This window comes from Cucumis sativus, chromosome 3, assembly GCF_000004075.3.
Source record: "Cucumis sativus cultivar 9930 chromosome 3, Cucumber_9930_V3, whole genome shotgun sequence".
Lineage (NCBI taxonomy): Eukaryota > Viridiplantae > Streptophyta > Magnoliopsida > Cucurbitales > Cucurbitaceae > Cucumis > Cucumis sativus.
The window spans coordinates 2,122,230-2,139,391 of record NC_026657.2 but is presented as its reverse complement, the minus strand read 5'-3'; the positions used below and the strand labels follow the sequence as shown (position 1 = coordinate 2,139,391).

Genomic DNA, 17,162 nt, shown 5'->3' with positions numbered 1-17,162 from the left:
GATATTAATTTATTCGATATCAAAATTCAAGTCTCAAGTTTTCATCGTATACATAGTCTTTTTAAAAAACTATTACAAATTATTATTAGGATTCATTTTAAATATAACTGTCTTTTTTCGTTGTTGAAATATTCCACGATTCTAACGGTTTCAAGTTGTTTTTTTCAAATGTGTAAATTTTAGAATAAGAAGTTGTAGGATTTATTCTAGTAATAAAATGAAATATGTAGAATTTTTTTTTGTTTTGAAAATTATTGAAATCCAAAATGAATGTTCTATGGAAAAGCACAATTAATTCAATAAAAAAATGAAATGGAAGATGGCACTCAGTTTTGTTGGTACCTTGTTTACTTATGCCATGAGCCAAATTGCATGTCGTCTCCATATACTTTGCTATATTTATAGCTGTATTATTTAAAATAATTTCTCTTAAGACTCTTATTAGTATCACAAAGAGGGGAAGGGGAAAAAGAGATAATTTTGGCCATGGGGAATTGATTTGCAAAATTATGCAAAGACCCTTCTCTACCAAATTAGTATTAAAGCCACTGCTTCAGAAACCTTCAGCCATAATCTCAATTCACAATGCCTCCAATTTTCAGCCATGTTTCTCAATCGATGACCAAGCTCCATCCACCGCCATCCGAACGGCTCTTGCCGGCGGCGGCCACACCGCCGACTTGGCTCTAGCCGAGGCCTTTCGGGCGCTCAAATGCAACCCAAATGGCTACGCTTTGGTTCAACTGGTTCGAGCCTGCACGAGCCATGCCTTAGATTCCTGTGGCCACCAGCTTCACAGCTACATTCTGCGATCTGGGTTTGCTTCTAACGTCTTCGTGGGCACAGCCATGGTCAATTTCTACATCAAAACTGAGTCCTTTGATAGTGCCCATAAGCTGTTTGATGAAATGCCTCAACCAAGTTTGGTTACTTGGAACTCCTTGATTTCTGGTTATGTTCATTGTGGCCAGTTTCGCAAGGCTTTGTGTTTGTTTATTCAGCTTGATGGGTCTGGAAATCTTGTGGATTCATATTCTTTGTCTATAGCTTTGAGTGCCTCTGGTCATCTGGGTTGGCTGATATTGGGGCAGTCGATTCATTCAAAAGTTATAAAGCTTGGTTTGGAAGACAGTACGGTTGTTGCTAATTGTTTGATTGACATGTATGGAAAATGTGAGTCTTTTGAAGGGGCAGTTGAAGTGTTTAATGACATGATAGGTAAGGATACAATTTCATGGAATTCAGTTATTGCAGCCAGTGCTAGAAACGGAAGGCTAGAACAGGCGTCGAGATATTTGCAACAAATGCCTCGACCCGACACTATATCATTTAATGAACTGATAAATGGTTATGCTCAATTTGGAGATATTGAATATGCTGTAGAAATTCTATCAAAGATGGATAGTCCAAACTCTTCGTCTTGGAATGCAGTGCTAACAGGATATGTCGATAGGGATGAAACATGGGAAGCTCTGAGTTTCTTCACTAAAATGCACTCGTGCGATGTCCGGATGGATCAATTCACATTTTCAAGCATTTTGAGTGGCGTTGCAGGGCTCTCAGCATTGAAATGGGGTTTGGCAATCCATTGTTGCATTACTAAATGTGGTTTAGATACATCGACTGTTGTTGGCAGCGCCCTAATCAGTATGTACTCGAAATGTGGGCATGTGAACTATGCGGAAATGATATTTCAGTCATTGCCCAAGAAGAACTTGGTATCTTGGAATGCAATGATCTCAGGTTTGGCTCACAATGGCAAAACAATGGAAGTGATCCATCTTTTTGAGAAGCTAAAAATGACGAAAGATGTAAAACCTGATAACATCACATTTCTCAACATTCTGCTATCATGTTCAGATAATCAGGTTCCATTGGAAGCCACAATGCAGTACTACAAATCAATGGTTGAGGATTATGGTATCAAACCAACTATCGAGCACTGTTGTACTATGGTTAGGCTAATGGGACAGAGAGGGGATGTATATGGAAGCAAGAGGCTAATACATGAATTAGGGTTTGATTCGAGCGGACCAGTTTGGCGAGCACTTCTGGGTGCTTGTGGCGTTTTGAGGGATTTAAAACTAGCAAAGGTAGCAGCAGCAAAAGTAATAGTGTTAGGGGCTGCTGATGATTATGTATATGTTATGATGTCTAACATTTTTGCATCCCATGGAAAATGGAGAGACGTGAAATTAGTTAGGGAGTTGATGAGAAATAAAGGGGTTAGAAAAGAAACTGGATATAGTTGGTTGATTGAGATGGAAAACGAATTTGTTTTATCATACTAGTTCATTTCGAACAATCTTTAAAACAAGAATTAGGTGCATATTTAGACATTTGTTTGCATAAGCTTCCAAGATTTCCTATAGAGATTTGGCTATTAATGAATACAACCCAACTAAGATTTTTCTTTGAGTTCAACATGTGAAGTTAGCACAACAAAGCTAAGATTTTTCTTTGAGTTCAACATGTGAAGTTAGCACAACAAAGCTAAGATTTTTCTTTGCACCTTTGATCTCTTTTGAAAGGATATATGCATAAACTAGGTGAACAATAACCACAACTAAGGTTTTTCTGAGTTCAACATGTTGGGTCCAATAGAACATAACTAAATTTAGAAATTTTCTTTAAAACTTTGATATTGATGGACAAGCTAAGACCATGATATCTTGTTAGTTCAACACGTTAGGTCAATAGAACAGAACTAAAAAATTTCTTTCAGCCTTTGACAATCAAGTACCTATGACGACCGACAAGCTAAACTGATCTCTTATACAAGATCATTTCCAACAAACCCCATCAAATATCTTAAGTTATAGTACAAAACATGGCAGGCCTCATTTTCTTAGTTGTCTAAGAAGTACGCAAAAAAGATCCAATTTGTCTTCATAATATACCAAAAGGCAAGAAAATAATATGATGTGTATCTTAATAAATAACAAACGTACATATTGAATGTATGAAAAGGATCAAACATTTATAACCCACAACAATGGCAAAAGTATGATTTCCTGAGTTGCCATGAGAACTAGAATCACTATATTCTTATTTCAACACAATCTGTTGTTTGGATGAATCAAAATTAGTTAACCAAATTGAGCAGTATTCGGCACAGTTCATAAAAGAAATCCTCTAAACCATTACTGATATCTCCTTGTCACTGCAACAATTTGCCGGAAAAAGTCACCTTGGAACGGATAAACCTAACTCTGCAGCCACAGAATACAAATACAACATAAGAAAAGCTGACTAAGAATGTCGGTAGATTTCTACCAAGAGTCCAAAATGCAACATGACTCATCTCTGATTCAAGATAACTGATGCAACATCTATTTGACCATACACATAGATACTTTCTGGGTTAGACAATTGTCCTATAAGATTAGTTGAGGTGTGGCACAGGAATAATCTATGAGATGGGTTTCATTAAATTTACACACGTAAACTAAAGGCACTAAGAACTAATGCGGAACCATTTACACATCACTCAAAAGTGATATTTCTAAATTAGTGAAGCATAGAGTGACTGGCCCACCTTCAAAAACAGCAAATATGTCTCACGTACCATCAATTGCATCTGAGGCAATGAGAAGTTATGTCATATAGATTATTTGACAAAAGAAAACTGATGGTTTGAATGATAAGAACAATCATAAGATTATCTGTGAGCTAAACACAAGTGATGTAAACAAAAATGATGCAGATCATCGAACAAACAAAGCTTACTTCACATAACGGATTACAATTAACTAAATCTATTGACTGGACTGGATCATCCCTTTACTCTAAGGTAATGATCTCCAAAAGAATAGAACAGATTCTTGTCCGAGATAAATTTTTCTTTCAGGATGATAATAGCTAGATCGCAAAGACTAAGCTGATTGATGGGCAAACCTAACTTTTCATTCCATTCTCTTAAATTTGGCAGTTCACTCTTCAAGTCAAAGTTTTCCAAGGGAAACTCTAAAGATTTAACGATTCAGGAATTGACTACTGCTGAATGAGGCAGTATGTGACACTTTTATTTTTCAAATGGTAATTAAAAGTAGTGCCGACCCAACACTGACAGAGACCACTAGTTCATCACAATAATAGAAATTGGAATATCTTCGACATATTAGGACAACTAAAAGATGATTAGTTTCGTACTTGAAATGGATTCACTGCACCATAATCTGATGCTCCGTAAACTTCCAATCTATTTCTTTCAAGCATATTGACAATTGATATTATGTGCCTGCAGGAACCAAATACTCTAGTCAGTTTCAAGGTCCCCAGTCAACAACCAAACCCATCCCATTCATTCCATTCCAGTTCTAATAACTAACCTTACTAAAGAAAATGACCAATTTAACTGGGGGACAAAAGTTGAAACCAATAAACAACGAAACTAGATACCGAAGGCAAGGGAGAGGACCAAATCTAAGATGGTTTCTCTCCCCAAGATGGTTGACTTCAACGTTCTAGCTTATCCTCCCATCTTTTACATAATTTTGCCACCAACCTCCTTAAGTATAAGCAACGATCCAATATTCTAGACTTCTAAACTTAAATTTCACCAATTTTAACAGAATGTTCCACTTCATACAGAAGCTGCAAGATTTTTGGAACAACACAACAATGACAGAGACAACAAGAATCAGCAAATACCAACACAAAAAGGACACAGACAAACAAATTGTAGAGCAATAAAAAGGGAAAGTCTGTAGATTAATGCATAAAAAAGCTACTCACACTTCAAAAGAAAGCATAATATTTCATGTTAGAGGCCGGGAGAGGTGCAGCAGAGAATACCCTGAGAAAGCGCACGACAACTCCTCGAATTTGTACTCAGACACGAAATCATTCTCGCTCCAGCAACCGCGTCGTGAAATGGCAAAAGGGATTGAACACATCCCAGCTCCGACGGAGACCTAACAGTAGTTAAAGAAGGTTCGTAAAAGAACAAAGAGAAAAACTGAAACAAGGAGAAAGGAAATAATAAAAAAAGAGATACCTGGCGAGCGAGAATCGGCGAACAGAGGGAGCAGTGGATTTGGAAGGTAGAGGGAACGGAGAAGATGAAGATTTGGCGGAAGAATTCGTACGGACGAATGTTCTGAATGAGGACTGAGAGATTCTGCTCGCAATTCTTTGGCAAGCGGAAGCCATGAAAGAAGAACGGAGATCTGGAAATTCTACAAGAAACGATTGAACCGAAGGGTTGAGGGTTTTAGATATGTAATAATGAAAATATAATAAAATATTAAATTTTGAAGGAAAAAGAAAAGGGCAAGGAAATGGTCTGGGCTGGGCTTTGTATTTAGGTCGGGCTGGCCCATCTTTGAAATGTTTGTGACGACGAGTAATGTTCTGAAGTGTTTTTTCAGTCATAGGTTCATGAACTCGACTAAAGCTTACAAGCCCACTTCCCTATAGTAGAAAATTTGAACAACCCAACTCTTTGTCTTTAGTAAGAGTGTTCAAAAATCGGTAACCCAACCGACCTATGTTATTCCACTCAAATTATAAAGGTTGCATTGGATTAGGTTAGATTAGAAAATTGGAGAAAAATAAAAATTGAGTCGTGTAAATAAAGAGTTGGGTTGACCTAGGCCAATCTGATTATGTGTATAATATATATATAATTTTCTTTTTTTTTTCAATCTCAATCGAACACGGCCTTAAGATGGTCCGAGTTCTAAACCTTTTTAACTTTTATGTCTTCCATCTTCGTGGAACAAGCACTTGGATTAGCCTGATAATTTATTCTCTAAAGTTTTTTTTTATCTTTCATCTCAACTAAGAAATACCAAGATTTTTCTTTCGATTTCACTTCTTTCTTCAATTTCGTCCAAGATTGTTCGATGATGTCCGAGATATTGTAGACTTAAAACCTAAAAGTAAACCTACTTTTGAATGAATATTGTAGACTTAAAATTTGAATTTATGTAATTTCGCATCTTGAATGACAATTTGTTCACTTGCATATTGAAAAATAATATAGAAGATTGTCTAAATTATGAAGAGAGAAAAAAAAAAAAAAAAACCAATTTGTCAACCCCAACTCCCATTTTTTGGGTTGGGTTAGGCGGGTTGACCCTTATATATTGAAACAATATGATTCATTTTTGTCCACACGAATATTTTGGATTGGTCCATAATTTTTCTCAAGCTTATATACACGTATAGTCTTTAATAATATGCGTTAATATTAGTAGACGTAGGCTCTTTTCACTCCCAATTCCTTAAAGTCAAATGTTTCCGTAAGAAATTTTTTATTGATAACAAATTAGTTTAATTGATTGAATCATATGTTTATTTTCAAATACAGTAAAATGAGCCATAATTTGCAAGCAAAATGTCATTGTTCTATCAATGATAGACATTAAATAGACTACTATTATCTATTACTTATAAATACTTATCAATGTCTATTAGTATACAGTTGACAAGAAAGTGATATTTTGCTACGATTATAAATAGTTTAGCAATTTTGTCAATAAAATAAATACCGTGAGGTTATGGGTTTAATATTATGCTTGTATTTGAGTTCCAAGCAAAATAGTTTTAAAAGTTGACTCAATTTCTTTTATATATTTAAAATTATTAAACAAAATTTTAAAACCTTGTAACATCTTTTAAACATCGCACAACTTTTGTTTTCTACACGAGGTAGGAGGGGACGAAATCAATAGTACATATGTTTGATTGAAGATGAATTATATATGTTTATCTTTGTCTTTTCATTTACTTTCTAAACTCGATTGAAAATCTCAATAGTCGTTTTATTCACATATCATAAATAATACACAATAACACATCATTTTTATGTGATAATGTTCATGTGATATATGTGGTCCCTTTCCCTTGATAAAGTTAAAACACGTACGCATGTATACGTTAAATGCAACACATACGATGGAGGATTCATAAATATGTGTAACATGTCTTGTATTTAAACTGCCAAAATATATAACATGTCTTGTATTAAAACTTGCAACATATCCTTTTAGTGTGTAGGTGGGGTCGACTCTTTTGAATTGTCAACTTCACGTGAAAAAAAAAACATCATTAATCATTGAATTTTGGAGAATATGTGGGGTTTTTTTGTCCTAAACTTTCATAGTTAAATTGGCCCATAATATAAGTATAGAATGTCTCATGTAGTAACCTTTTTTATTGTTTTAGATAATCATACGCCATTCTTTCTTGTTCTCTCTAATTTTTCATTGGTCGTTGATTCAAACCATTATCGATAAACTCTAGTTGAGAGTTAGTAAAGAAAGAATGAACGAAAGAAGAAAGCATAAATGGAGGAACACTCCCCTCAATTTAAACAATTCATTTGAATTAAAGAAACAAGTATAAATGCCCTTGAGGCTAGTATTTCACCTCTTTGGACTATGACAGTTGATTCCCTTCTTCTCTCGAACCTTTGATATTGATAGGATCTTCTCATTATGGCAACGATATTCAAATTAAACATTTTATATGACCTTCAACAAAGTAAGGTGTGATCCATGGTTTCTCCTATGTTAATTGCATTTGCACTCTTGTTGCGCACAAGCTTGCTACTCATTCTTGAAGATATTAGTCAACTTTGATGGCTCGAAAATTGTCCTCGTGCATTTGGATTCCATTTATCATAATATTGATAGGTTTTCTTCTTAAGTTTTTTATTCACGTTACATTGCTCTTTGTCTTCCTTGAAAATAGAAATGATAGAAACAAAAAATGATAAGTTTTCAATTATCATTCAAAAGTCATGATTCAGTTCATCACTCATTCAATTGTTGAACTCGTATCTTATATTTACTGACAAATTGTTGGAGAATACAATTAATAAATTAAAAAGTTAAACAAGTAAACAGTTAAGACCTATAAATTAAGTTCACATATAATTAGCACCTCAATCTCTTCCACTTTCTATCTTGTGGTTTTTTTTAACGAAAAAATGTGTCAAATGCAGATCGATTTTAGGTATATCAACAATGTATCAAATAAATTTATTTTTATTTATGACCTTTCATTATTTATTTTTCAACTCTCAGTTTACAAAAACATTTGCATTATAACTATCATTGTAGATCTTTATTATTAATTAAATTAAAATATTTAGCCAATATAAACATAATTCAACTATTGACATTAGAAGTTCAATTTACCGTAGACTTTAATTACAATAAGTTTGCAAGTGAAAGATTAGAATGTTTGAATTTATTATGTATTTGTTTGCAAAATTGGCATGTTTGTAAAAAAATTCACTTTATATAGGAAAATCATTTTTTTACTGTTCCTAATTTTTATATTTTCCTTCTCTTTATTGATGACAATATTAGGAGATTATTTTATTAATAGACCAACTTTTTTTTTTCATTTGAAATTCGACCAACTAATTTATAGTATGGTCCTATATGACATTGACATGTGTTATTTAGAGAATTTCATGTTTAATTGCAAAAGTCTTTTGTCAATTTTCAAACAATTATTATGTTAGCAAAATTGAGAGAATTTCATGTTTAATTGCAAAAGTCTTTGTCAATTTTCAAACAATTATTATGTTAATTAGCAAAAGTGATTCTTTCTAGCTATAAGCATATTTCAACAATAGAAAGCCAGAATAATTATTTTAAATGGTATTCTTTCTGAAAATATTTATAAATAAAATAAAACGCAATGATAATAATATTTTTGCTCCATTTTATAAATATTCTAATTTTTTATATAGACATTTAAAAGTAATCGTGAAAGTGAGACGTTTGTGTTCTTACGAAGGTACAAATGTTAATCACTAGAATTATTTCTTCTAAAATACTAAAATACAATTTCGAAATTTCGATATTACGTGAAAAAGGTGTAAACACGTATAAGTATAAATAATATTTTAGAGAGAGAGGAAGAAAGAAAAATGCAATAGGAAGTTATACATTTGTTAGGAAGAGAATATTAACTTGAAAAAAGATTTTGAGAAAAAGGTCAAAATATGATAAATTACAATACAAACAAAATAACTAATAACTAAAAAAAGAAAAGTAAGAAATTTAATGGATGATTTTTTTTATAATATATTAATAGAGTCTATATATCATTAATAGACATTTGATATTTTACTATATTCTTAAACATTTTCAACATTTTTATTATTTAAATAATTATCCGAATAAAGATTGATAATACCAAAAAAAAATGTATGTAGAAACTTTTTTTTAGTTCAACCATATAGGAGGGTGAGATGATTGAAACCTCTGATGTATTATTTAATTGCATTTAATGGTTAAGTAAGATTACTTGAAAGCAAAATACAAATCTGGGATTTTAGTAATCTAATAAGTAACATTTATTAATAGAAATTATATAATCAATTCAAATTTAATGCACTTTACTTGACAAATTGATATTGATCTATATAATTAATTGATGCACTTCAATGCATTTTTCAAGAAAAGGAAACTAGAATCTTACAAGATTGATTTTTGTCATATTATAGGCTTATAAATAAATGATCATGAACTCAAATGGAATCATAGTTTATTTGATTAGGACAGATAGATAGATGTAGGAGCTTGATTTCAATTTTTATTTAGGCTAATAAATTTGCCATCTTTTCAATTTAAATGCAATTTACTATCATTATATATTTTTTATTAGTTAACTAATAATTAAGCATTACCATAAAAAAATCAAATGAAAACAATAAAATTGTATTGTTTACAATTGGAGTCTAATACTAAAAATATGTTTACCAATCTGTAATAAAAAGTGGTGTAATTGTAATGAAATCCTACTAATGGATGAATTAGAATGACGATGATACGATAACAACATTCTCAAATAATTTTTAACTACCACTAAATTGAGCAATCATCGTGTACTCGATCAAATAAAATTATGTAAATTTTTATATTATAAGATAAATATAACCTAAATTTAAACAAATTTTAAAACTCTAAAACAATAAGATATTTTAACACCTGTAATAAACTAAAATTATATTTTTACTAAATAAAAAATATTGTTGTAAATTACCTGAAGCTGTAAATATTTCTAAAATATAGAATTTCAGTTCTTATCACAGACATATAGATAAACTTTTATAAATATTAGATGATAAAAGTTTATTTGTGTTTATGGATGATATATTTAAATTTTGGTAATTAATTTTGCAATATTTAAAAATGATTTAAAACAAAGTGATATTTTTTGTTTGATAGATTATTTGTTTGTTGTCGGTTTAATTGAAAACAAAGTGGAGAAAAAAAAGGTAAAAAAAGGAAAAAGGAAGAGAGGATGAAATGTCAAAAACACCCTTGAATAAAATAGAAAATTACAGGAAGGGCGTCGGCAATATTGGACTGTCGTCAGTCAGGTGAGTGATCTTCATCGGGTTTTGATTTCCTTATTAGCCGGACTGCAAAAACCAAAACCCATTTCGCTTTCTTTCATTTTTTTTTTTTTTTGTTTTTGTTTTTTTCTTTTTCTAGTTTATCGATCGCCTCCATTTTCCCTTTCATCTTCAACAATTTCAATTCCATTTTCTCCTTTCCCCCATTTTTCTCTGCTCTTATGTAAACCCATTTCTGAATTCCCTCTCCTCCGATACAATCTCACTCTCTGTTTTACCCGATCACGATTTCTAGGGTTTCTACTCCAACTTTTAACGGCCACAGAGCCCTATTTCCCCCACCCTTTTGCTTGCATTTGCATTTCCATCAACATTTTTTTTGGAATTGCATCATCCGGTAACGGTTTGTTTGTTGGTTTGTTTTATCGTATTCTTTCTAAATTCGGAGCATCTGGGGGATTTCGAGTTATGGGTATTGGTGTTATAATGCTTGTTTAATTAGGGTGGAGGTGAGTTTGGATGGGCGTGGCGAAAGCGTGGAGATTTAGTTTGATATCAGCGAACCTGGCTCTGTTACAGCCTCAGAATAGTGGGAATGGTTATGTTGTTAGTAGCAAGAATGCACTGTCGAGATCAGCGTCGTCGCAGAGGAAGGCTACGTTTTCTTGGTCGATGTTGTGTGGTGTGATGCTCTTTGCGTTAGGTTTAATTTCGTTGTTTACGGGACATATCGCTTCTGATCTTGAATGGTACTCTCAACACTTAGTTAACAGGAGGCTCTACTCGAAGCTGGTAATTTTAGTTTGTTTTATTTTTGTGGGTTAAGTGTGTGTATGTGTGTGTGTGTTTGTGTGTTTTTTTTTCTTTGTGGAGAATTTTGTGGGTTTTACTTTAAATATACTCTTTGGATGAGTGGGCTGGTTGGCTAATAGTTGTTTGAAGTTCATCATTGATCTGAATTTGTAGGATGGAGCTCGTCATAGAACGATCAATATCTGGGAATCTAAGCTTTCGAAGAATTATTATGGATGTAGCAAAAGAAGCCCACGTTTTGCTCGTAAGTTGACACAGATAGTTACCATCAATCTCTCTTGGAATTTGGCGTTTCTTTTGTAATTGATTGTTTTTTCTTTTGAATAGTTTATTCATTCTGTGATCTCATTTCAAAACTTTTTGATTTCTTGAAGTTGGAAAGCTGAATTTTTTATAAAGGCTTGTAGTTAAGGGTTTAATTAATAATAAGTACTACGAAGTCTGTATATCTGCTAATTCCTGAGGATTTGTTGGCTTGTAGTGGTGCTGTTGTCCTTTTCCTTTTTTGGTATAGGTCACCCATGATTTTTTTTTTTTTTTAACTGCCTGCTCATTTTTTATATCTGTCGTGAACAAAGAATTGGCATGCTTCTATTTCTATGCAGAACTTTTTCAAGGAACTTCTCGTTTTAGGCACTTCTTCCAAATTTCAAACCAAGTGGACTCTATTAAGAATTTAGACTCCTTAATGCATGACATGGTTGTTTAGTTGTTAATAATTAGTTAAGTTACTTTGCATTTAACGAACGGTTCTTGGCTGTCAGTATTTTGGTGCACTGCTTAGCTGCTAAAATTGGTACTTTTGAAACTTCTCAGTCTATGCTTACATTATTCATTCTGTTTATATTTCTAGAATCTTATGTAAGCATTAACTCCCCCCCTCCATATTCTGTGATTTGAAATTCAGCTGCTGTTAGTGAGAGGTCATCAAATGGCTACTTGCTTATTGCAACCAGTGGAGGCTTGAATCAGCAGAGAACAGGAGTAAGTGATTCTCTTTCTTTTTTTCTTTCTTTCTGTTGCATTTTCGTGTCATAAGGTAGAGTGGAAATCTAATGGCTAAATAGATTCTTATATCTTATCATGAACAAGTTGCATGTTTTCTCATCAACATCAGGTTCTAACCTGCATCTAAGTTTTCCATTTTTTTATTATCTACAAAATTAATGTGAATGTATTTCTGTTTCTTAGATAACAGATGCTGTGGCAGTTGCTCGAATCCTTAATGCCACACTTGTGGTACCTGAATTGGATCATCATTCCTATTGGAAGGATGATAGGTAATTAAAGATGATTGACCCTTGATTTGTTGCTTGAACCTTTTTCCTGATATTTTCTATTTTTAATGATATTATTTTTTTATGATTGTTTTTGTAAATTTGCCTTGGTATGCAGTGACTTTGTCAACATTTTTGATGTTGGTCGGTTCATTTCCTCTCTCTCAAAGGATGTGACTATTGTTAAAAGAGTTCCTGATAAAGTCATGCGTGCAATGGAGAAACCTCCCTATACCATGCGCGTTCCTAGAAAATCAGAGCCTGAATACTATCTTGATCAAGTTTTGCCTATACTTTTAAGGAGACACGTAAGGCCACTTCACCAACATTTGCTAATGCATTCAGAGCTTTTTCTAAAAGTTAATTATTTTATACCTCCTCCTTGACAAGTAATTTTGTGCACACCACTTTTTAATTTTTTTATAAAATGCACAAGGTTTGATAAAACACTCGTGCTTTCATCCTGAAGTGCTAGTGTTTTGTTGGGACATTAAAATATCAGTGTTGCTGATGATCTCTTGCCATATTGAAATTTTGGTTTGATGTCATAACCAAAGCAGGAAATTTGTTGATGTAAATCTGCAGGTTGTCCAGTTGACCAAGTTTGATTATAGACTTTCAAATATGCTTGATGAAGAACTACAGAGGTTGCGTTGTCGAGCTAACTATCATGCTTTGAAATTTGTAAAACCTATCGATGATCTTGGCCACAAACTTGTGAAAAGAATGAGAAAGATGGCAAAACGCTACATTGCCATTCACTTAAGGTATACTCTTACTTACCTTATATATTTTGCACAATGCCACTTGCCCTGCCTTTGTATCTTTGTCCAGTAGTGCAGAGATCGTCCCTAGTACTCTCCCCTCAAATAGTGGTCTTTTATCTAGTATGTTTTTCAATGAAGGGTACAATCCTGGTCATATTATCTTGTGATAGGATGATCGCAAGTATAGGCTTGTATGATTGGTGCACATTGTGAGTGGTACAACCTACCTTAAAAAACTGGTCTATACATAAAGCTAAGTAATACATAGCGAAGTGATGTATAACAAGAGGAAAGAGACTCACAATGTGCACATTCAAGGTTATAAAAGATTTATTAAGAAGTGCACCATGGTTGCCGATCGATGCTTTAAGCACTCACCTTGACTTGTGTCGTGTTATACCATTGTTTTGTTTGTTAATTGGCCACACTTCAATACTTTATGATCATGTTGATATTCATAGCCATTCTTTAATTGCATCTGCATGTAGATAAACTAGTCAACAAATATATATTATGATTGGTTTTGATCTCTTGACAAATGTATCAATTATTTCGGTTGTAGGTTTGAGCCTGATATGCTAGCCTTTTCTGGATGTTACTATGGTGGAGGTGAAAAGGAAAGGCGTGAGCTGGGTGAAATAAGGAAGCGATGGGAAACATTACCGGTGAGTGGTTTTCTGTCTGTTTTGGGTTCTAAATTCATTTTTACTTTAACTATTGATTTTAAAATTCTACTTCAGGTTAGTGTTGATGTGTTTTTTCTTGGGGTTTGTCTTTTCATTCGCCCTTGTATTCTTTCATTTTCATAGATAAATGCCTGGTCTAATGGAAAACATTTCTACTAAAGTATTCTTTCTTCTTGAACTCTGAATATGGACATGTATCATCGATCTGCAATTAGCAAGTGGCTGTGCATAAAGTTTCTGTTTACTTTACAGGATGTAAGTGAAGAAGAGGCAAGGAAGAGTGGGAAATGTCCACTTACTCCCTATGAAGTGGGTCTGATGCTACGAGCACTTGGTTTTCAAAATGATAGTTATATTTATGTTGCATCTGGTGAAATATATGGTGGAGAAGAAACTCTGAGGCCTCTTAGAGAACTTTTCCCAAATTTCTATACCAAGGAGATGCTTGCTAATGCAGAGCTGAAACCTTTTCTACCATACTCTTCCCGTCTTGCTGCCATCGACTACATTGTATGCAATGAAAGTAACGTATTTGTCACTAATAATAATGGAAACATGGCAAAGATTCTTGCTGGTGAAAGGTACAAAGTTACTTTTTTTCTATGTTTGTGACATCCTCATCAAGAATGAGATTGTTTACTTATTAGTTATATTTTAACGAGGCCATTTTTTTAAAAAAAATTGTTAAAAAATTTCCTCTGATAGGCCCTTCTGTCTCTGCATGAAGGATAATTTTTTACTTATTGACATCCAGCTCTTGAAACTCTTCCCGACCTCTACCATAGTTCTATATGTCTCTTGGGTTGTGGTTAAATGAAAAGATTAACATGTTAACTGTGGATAACTGAATTGGCTCCACCATCCAAGAATGTAGTTGACCCTACTGAAATTGAATATTTGTATAGTTATCTTGGACAGTAAAGATTAAGGATTTGTTTGAGAAATTATTTTCTGTTTTTGTCTTTAAGAATTGAAGTGGGGTGTCTTAAAAATGTCGAGATTATTATAGTTCTTTTTTGTAGAAAGGTGATTGCGCAGTTGGCTAGTGGTAATAACTTCTAGAAAATAGCTGAACTTTTATTATAAGGAAATACCAGATCTTCTAAACAGCCCCAAAAGTTTATCGCAAAAGCATTTTTCCGGGATTTATCTTGAATTCTCTTATTAAGATCTTTTTGATAGAAATTAGTGTTTTTATATGGTTAAAGGTATCTCATTTCTTTGTATACTTCAATTAGAAATCATAAGTTTCTTTGTGTACTCTTCATCTTGCCTTGCTAACACTGAACCATGATTTGTGTATTTTAGGAGATATTCAGGTCATAAAAGGACCATTAGGCCAAATGCAAAAAGACTCAGCGCTCTGTTCATGGAAAGGAACAAGATGGATTGGGATACATTTGCCAGAAAGGTGAAGTCTTGCCAACGAGGGTTCATGGGTGAGCCTGATGACTTGAAACGTGGTAAAGAATTTCATGAATTTCCTGACTCATGTATTTGTGAAAAACCATTCACTGAAAAAATAAAGGAAGATGAAGGCAGTAATCACCATGAGTTGCAATGGATAAACAGTCAAGGAGTATTGGAAAAGAGAAACTTTGTGGAGTCCATTACGTCTTCACAGTATTAGACAGTTTTTTCACCCTTTTGTGGAGACTGGAGAGGATGAAAAATGCATAAAAGAAGAGATAAGAGAAATATCTTTATGTGGCAATCTTCATCACGTTGGCCCAATCGTTTCCGCCCATATTATTGGAAATTTGATCAGCCTCATTGTCTTCATCCATGGTATAGGAAGTTTGATCAACTGTTCATAACTTAGTTCTTTTTTTCCATAATGTCAAGTATATATAGATGTGTAGTTCTGTTCAAAATCCGCTGCTGCTCTAGTCTTTTTATGCGCAAGCTAACACCCCCTGCCCCACTCCTGATTCGTTTTATTAGTTTGTTGAATTACGATATATGAGCCCAACCGATGCGATGCAATGGCTGGATACAACAATTTCAAGTTGTCAACGAGCTCGATACACAGAATCATGGCCAGCGTTACTGACTTATAGTGATTGAGCTTGTCAGGCATTTGTGAGCCTAAGGCAATATTGTTATTTTGATCTTTATTTATCATCTATGTAACTTGTAATCTTAGAAAATTTTGTTTACAAGTAACCATAATGGATCATTTTAGTTTTTTCCTCAAGTTATCCGGTGAAAGCCATACTATATCCATCCAGTAGAGAGTTCAATAGGTTTGATTAAGTATTTTCGTCATTATATTAAAATTTAAAATGTGACCAATTTACCTGTGGATTAAATTAATTATGGCTAATAGAATAGCATTTTTGGATTGACTTTTTAATTGTTTAAGTGTCAAGTAATTGCAAAATAAGGGTCAGAGAACGTTACTTTGTGATGGAAGACCATAAAGTCAGAAGAACTACATCTTCATTTAAAGTCAGAAGAACCATTCACAAGTAGGTTAGTCTATGCCCAAGCATGCAATTCTAGGTCAATGAATCATGTTTATCACTATCAAAATTCTTTCACACAACCGAAGGACCAGGCTTAACGTGTGTTATATTGTCAATGTAGATGGAGACTATGGAATGCACACTTGTATTAATTATGTTCGATATGGGTAGATTCATGACATGTTAACATTTATTTATCACTTTTGGTTGTGCATGCTTTAGGCTTTTGCTAGCTAGTGCAATTCTACTAAACGTCAATTATGGTGAACACTTGCCTTCATATTTAAGTTTCATTTTCAGTTTTATTATTATTTGTAGTATTAATAAACTTTCGTAAATCTGCTTTCATCATATCTACAAACTGCATTAATTTTTGCTTTATTTAACTATCTATTTATGCGGTCACAACATGACTTGGTCATTAAACCAAACAAATCAAATATCAATTGAGTCATACTCACACTTGATAGCATCCACTTTAATTGGTCATTAAACCAAACAAATCAAATATTAATTGAGTCATACTCATACTTGATAGCATCCACTTTAATTGATCATTAAACCAAGCAAAATCAACTATCAATTGAGTCATACTCATACTTGATAGCATCTATTTCAATTAACATATTAGTTTTTGATTAAATGAACATAAGTGTGGTGCCCTGACAAATATACATGGTGGTACAATTGTACTAAAATTAAACCTCTACCACTGTCTTCAATTTCTATCGGATAAAATTGTATTTAAATTTGTACAAAGCAATTATTTAATTAATTAAGGCAAATATTGGTCCTAAGAATTAACTTCTGAAATTACTGCTTTC

General features: G+C 33.2%; 3 protein-coding genes across 8 annotated transcripts; 2 read left to right on the top strand and 1 right to left on the bottom strand.

Annotated features, from left to right (window-relative positions):
* The first annotated feature begins 326 nt into the window (after nucleotides 1-326).
* Nucleotides 327-2,424, top strand: LOC101211024 (putative pentatricopeptide repeat-containing protein At5g47460). The gene has a single exon (XM_004147207.3). It carries the CDS (start codon nucleotides 510-512, stop codon nucleotides 2,289-2,291), a length of 1,782 nt encoding a protein of 593 aa, XP_004147255.2. The 5' UTR covers nucleotides 327-509; the 3' UTR covers nucleotides 2,292-2,424.
* A 440-nt stretch (nucleotides 2,425-2,864) lies between these two features.
* LOC101221008 lies at nucleotides 2,865-5,224 on the bottom strand. 5 transcript variants are annotated; one of them, XR_968846.2, is made up of 5 exons: nucleotides 5,000-5,224; nucleotides 4,738-4,916; nucleotides 4,153-4,240; nucleotides 3,539-3,580; nucleotides 2,865-3,212 (listed from the first exon to the last, which is right to left on the bottom strand). XR_968846.2 is itself a non-coding variant. In XM_004147165.3 (3 exons), exons 1-2 carry the CDS (start codon nucleotides 5,152-5,154, stop codon nucleotides 4,766-4,768), a joined length of 306 nt encoding a protein of 101 aa, XP_004147213.1. In that variant the 5' UTR covers nucleotides 5,155-5,224; the 3' UTR covers nucleotides 2,865-3,212; nucleotides 4,738-4,765. The 5 variants fall into 5 exon arrangements, 2 of the variants coding, with proteins under 2 accessions (XP_004147213.1, XP_004147214.1); XR_968847.2 differs by lacking the exon at nucleotides 3,539-3,580; XR_968845.2 differs by lacking the exon at nucleotides 4,153-4,240.
* A 5,145-nt stretch (nucleotides 5,225-10,369) lies between these two features.
* On the top strand, nucleotides 10,370-16,094 carry LOC101222020 (O-fucosyltransferase 29). 2 transcript variants are annotated; one of them, XM_031882993.1, is made up of 10 exons: nucleotides 10,370-10,724; nucleotides 10,830-11,119; nucleotides 11,294-11,384; nucleotides 12,048-12,124; nucleotides 12,332-12,420; nucleotides 12,536-12,725; nucleotides 13,003-13,184; nucleotides 13,747-13,849; nucleotides 14,123-14,451; nucleotides 15,179-16,094. In XM_031882993.1, the coding sequence occupies exons 2-10, from the start codon at nucleotides 10,847-10,849 to the stop codon at nucleotides 15,498-15,500; spliced, it is 1,656 nt and encodes a 551-aa protein (XP_031738853.1). In that variant the 5' UTR covers nucleotides 10,370-10,724; nucleotides 10,830-10,846; the 3' UTR covers nucleotides 15,501-16,094. The 2 variants fall into 2 exon arrangements, with proteins under 2 accessions (XP_031738853.1, XP_011650396.1); XM_011652094.2 differs by having other exon boundaries at nucleotides 10,370-11,119.
* Nucleotides 16,095-17,162: the final 1,068 nt, after the last annotated feature.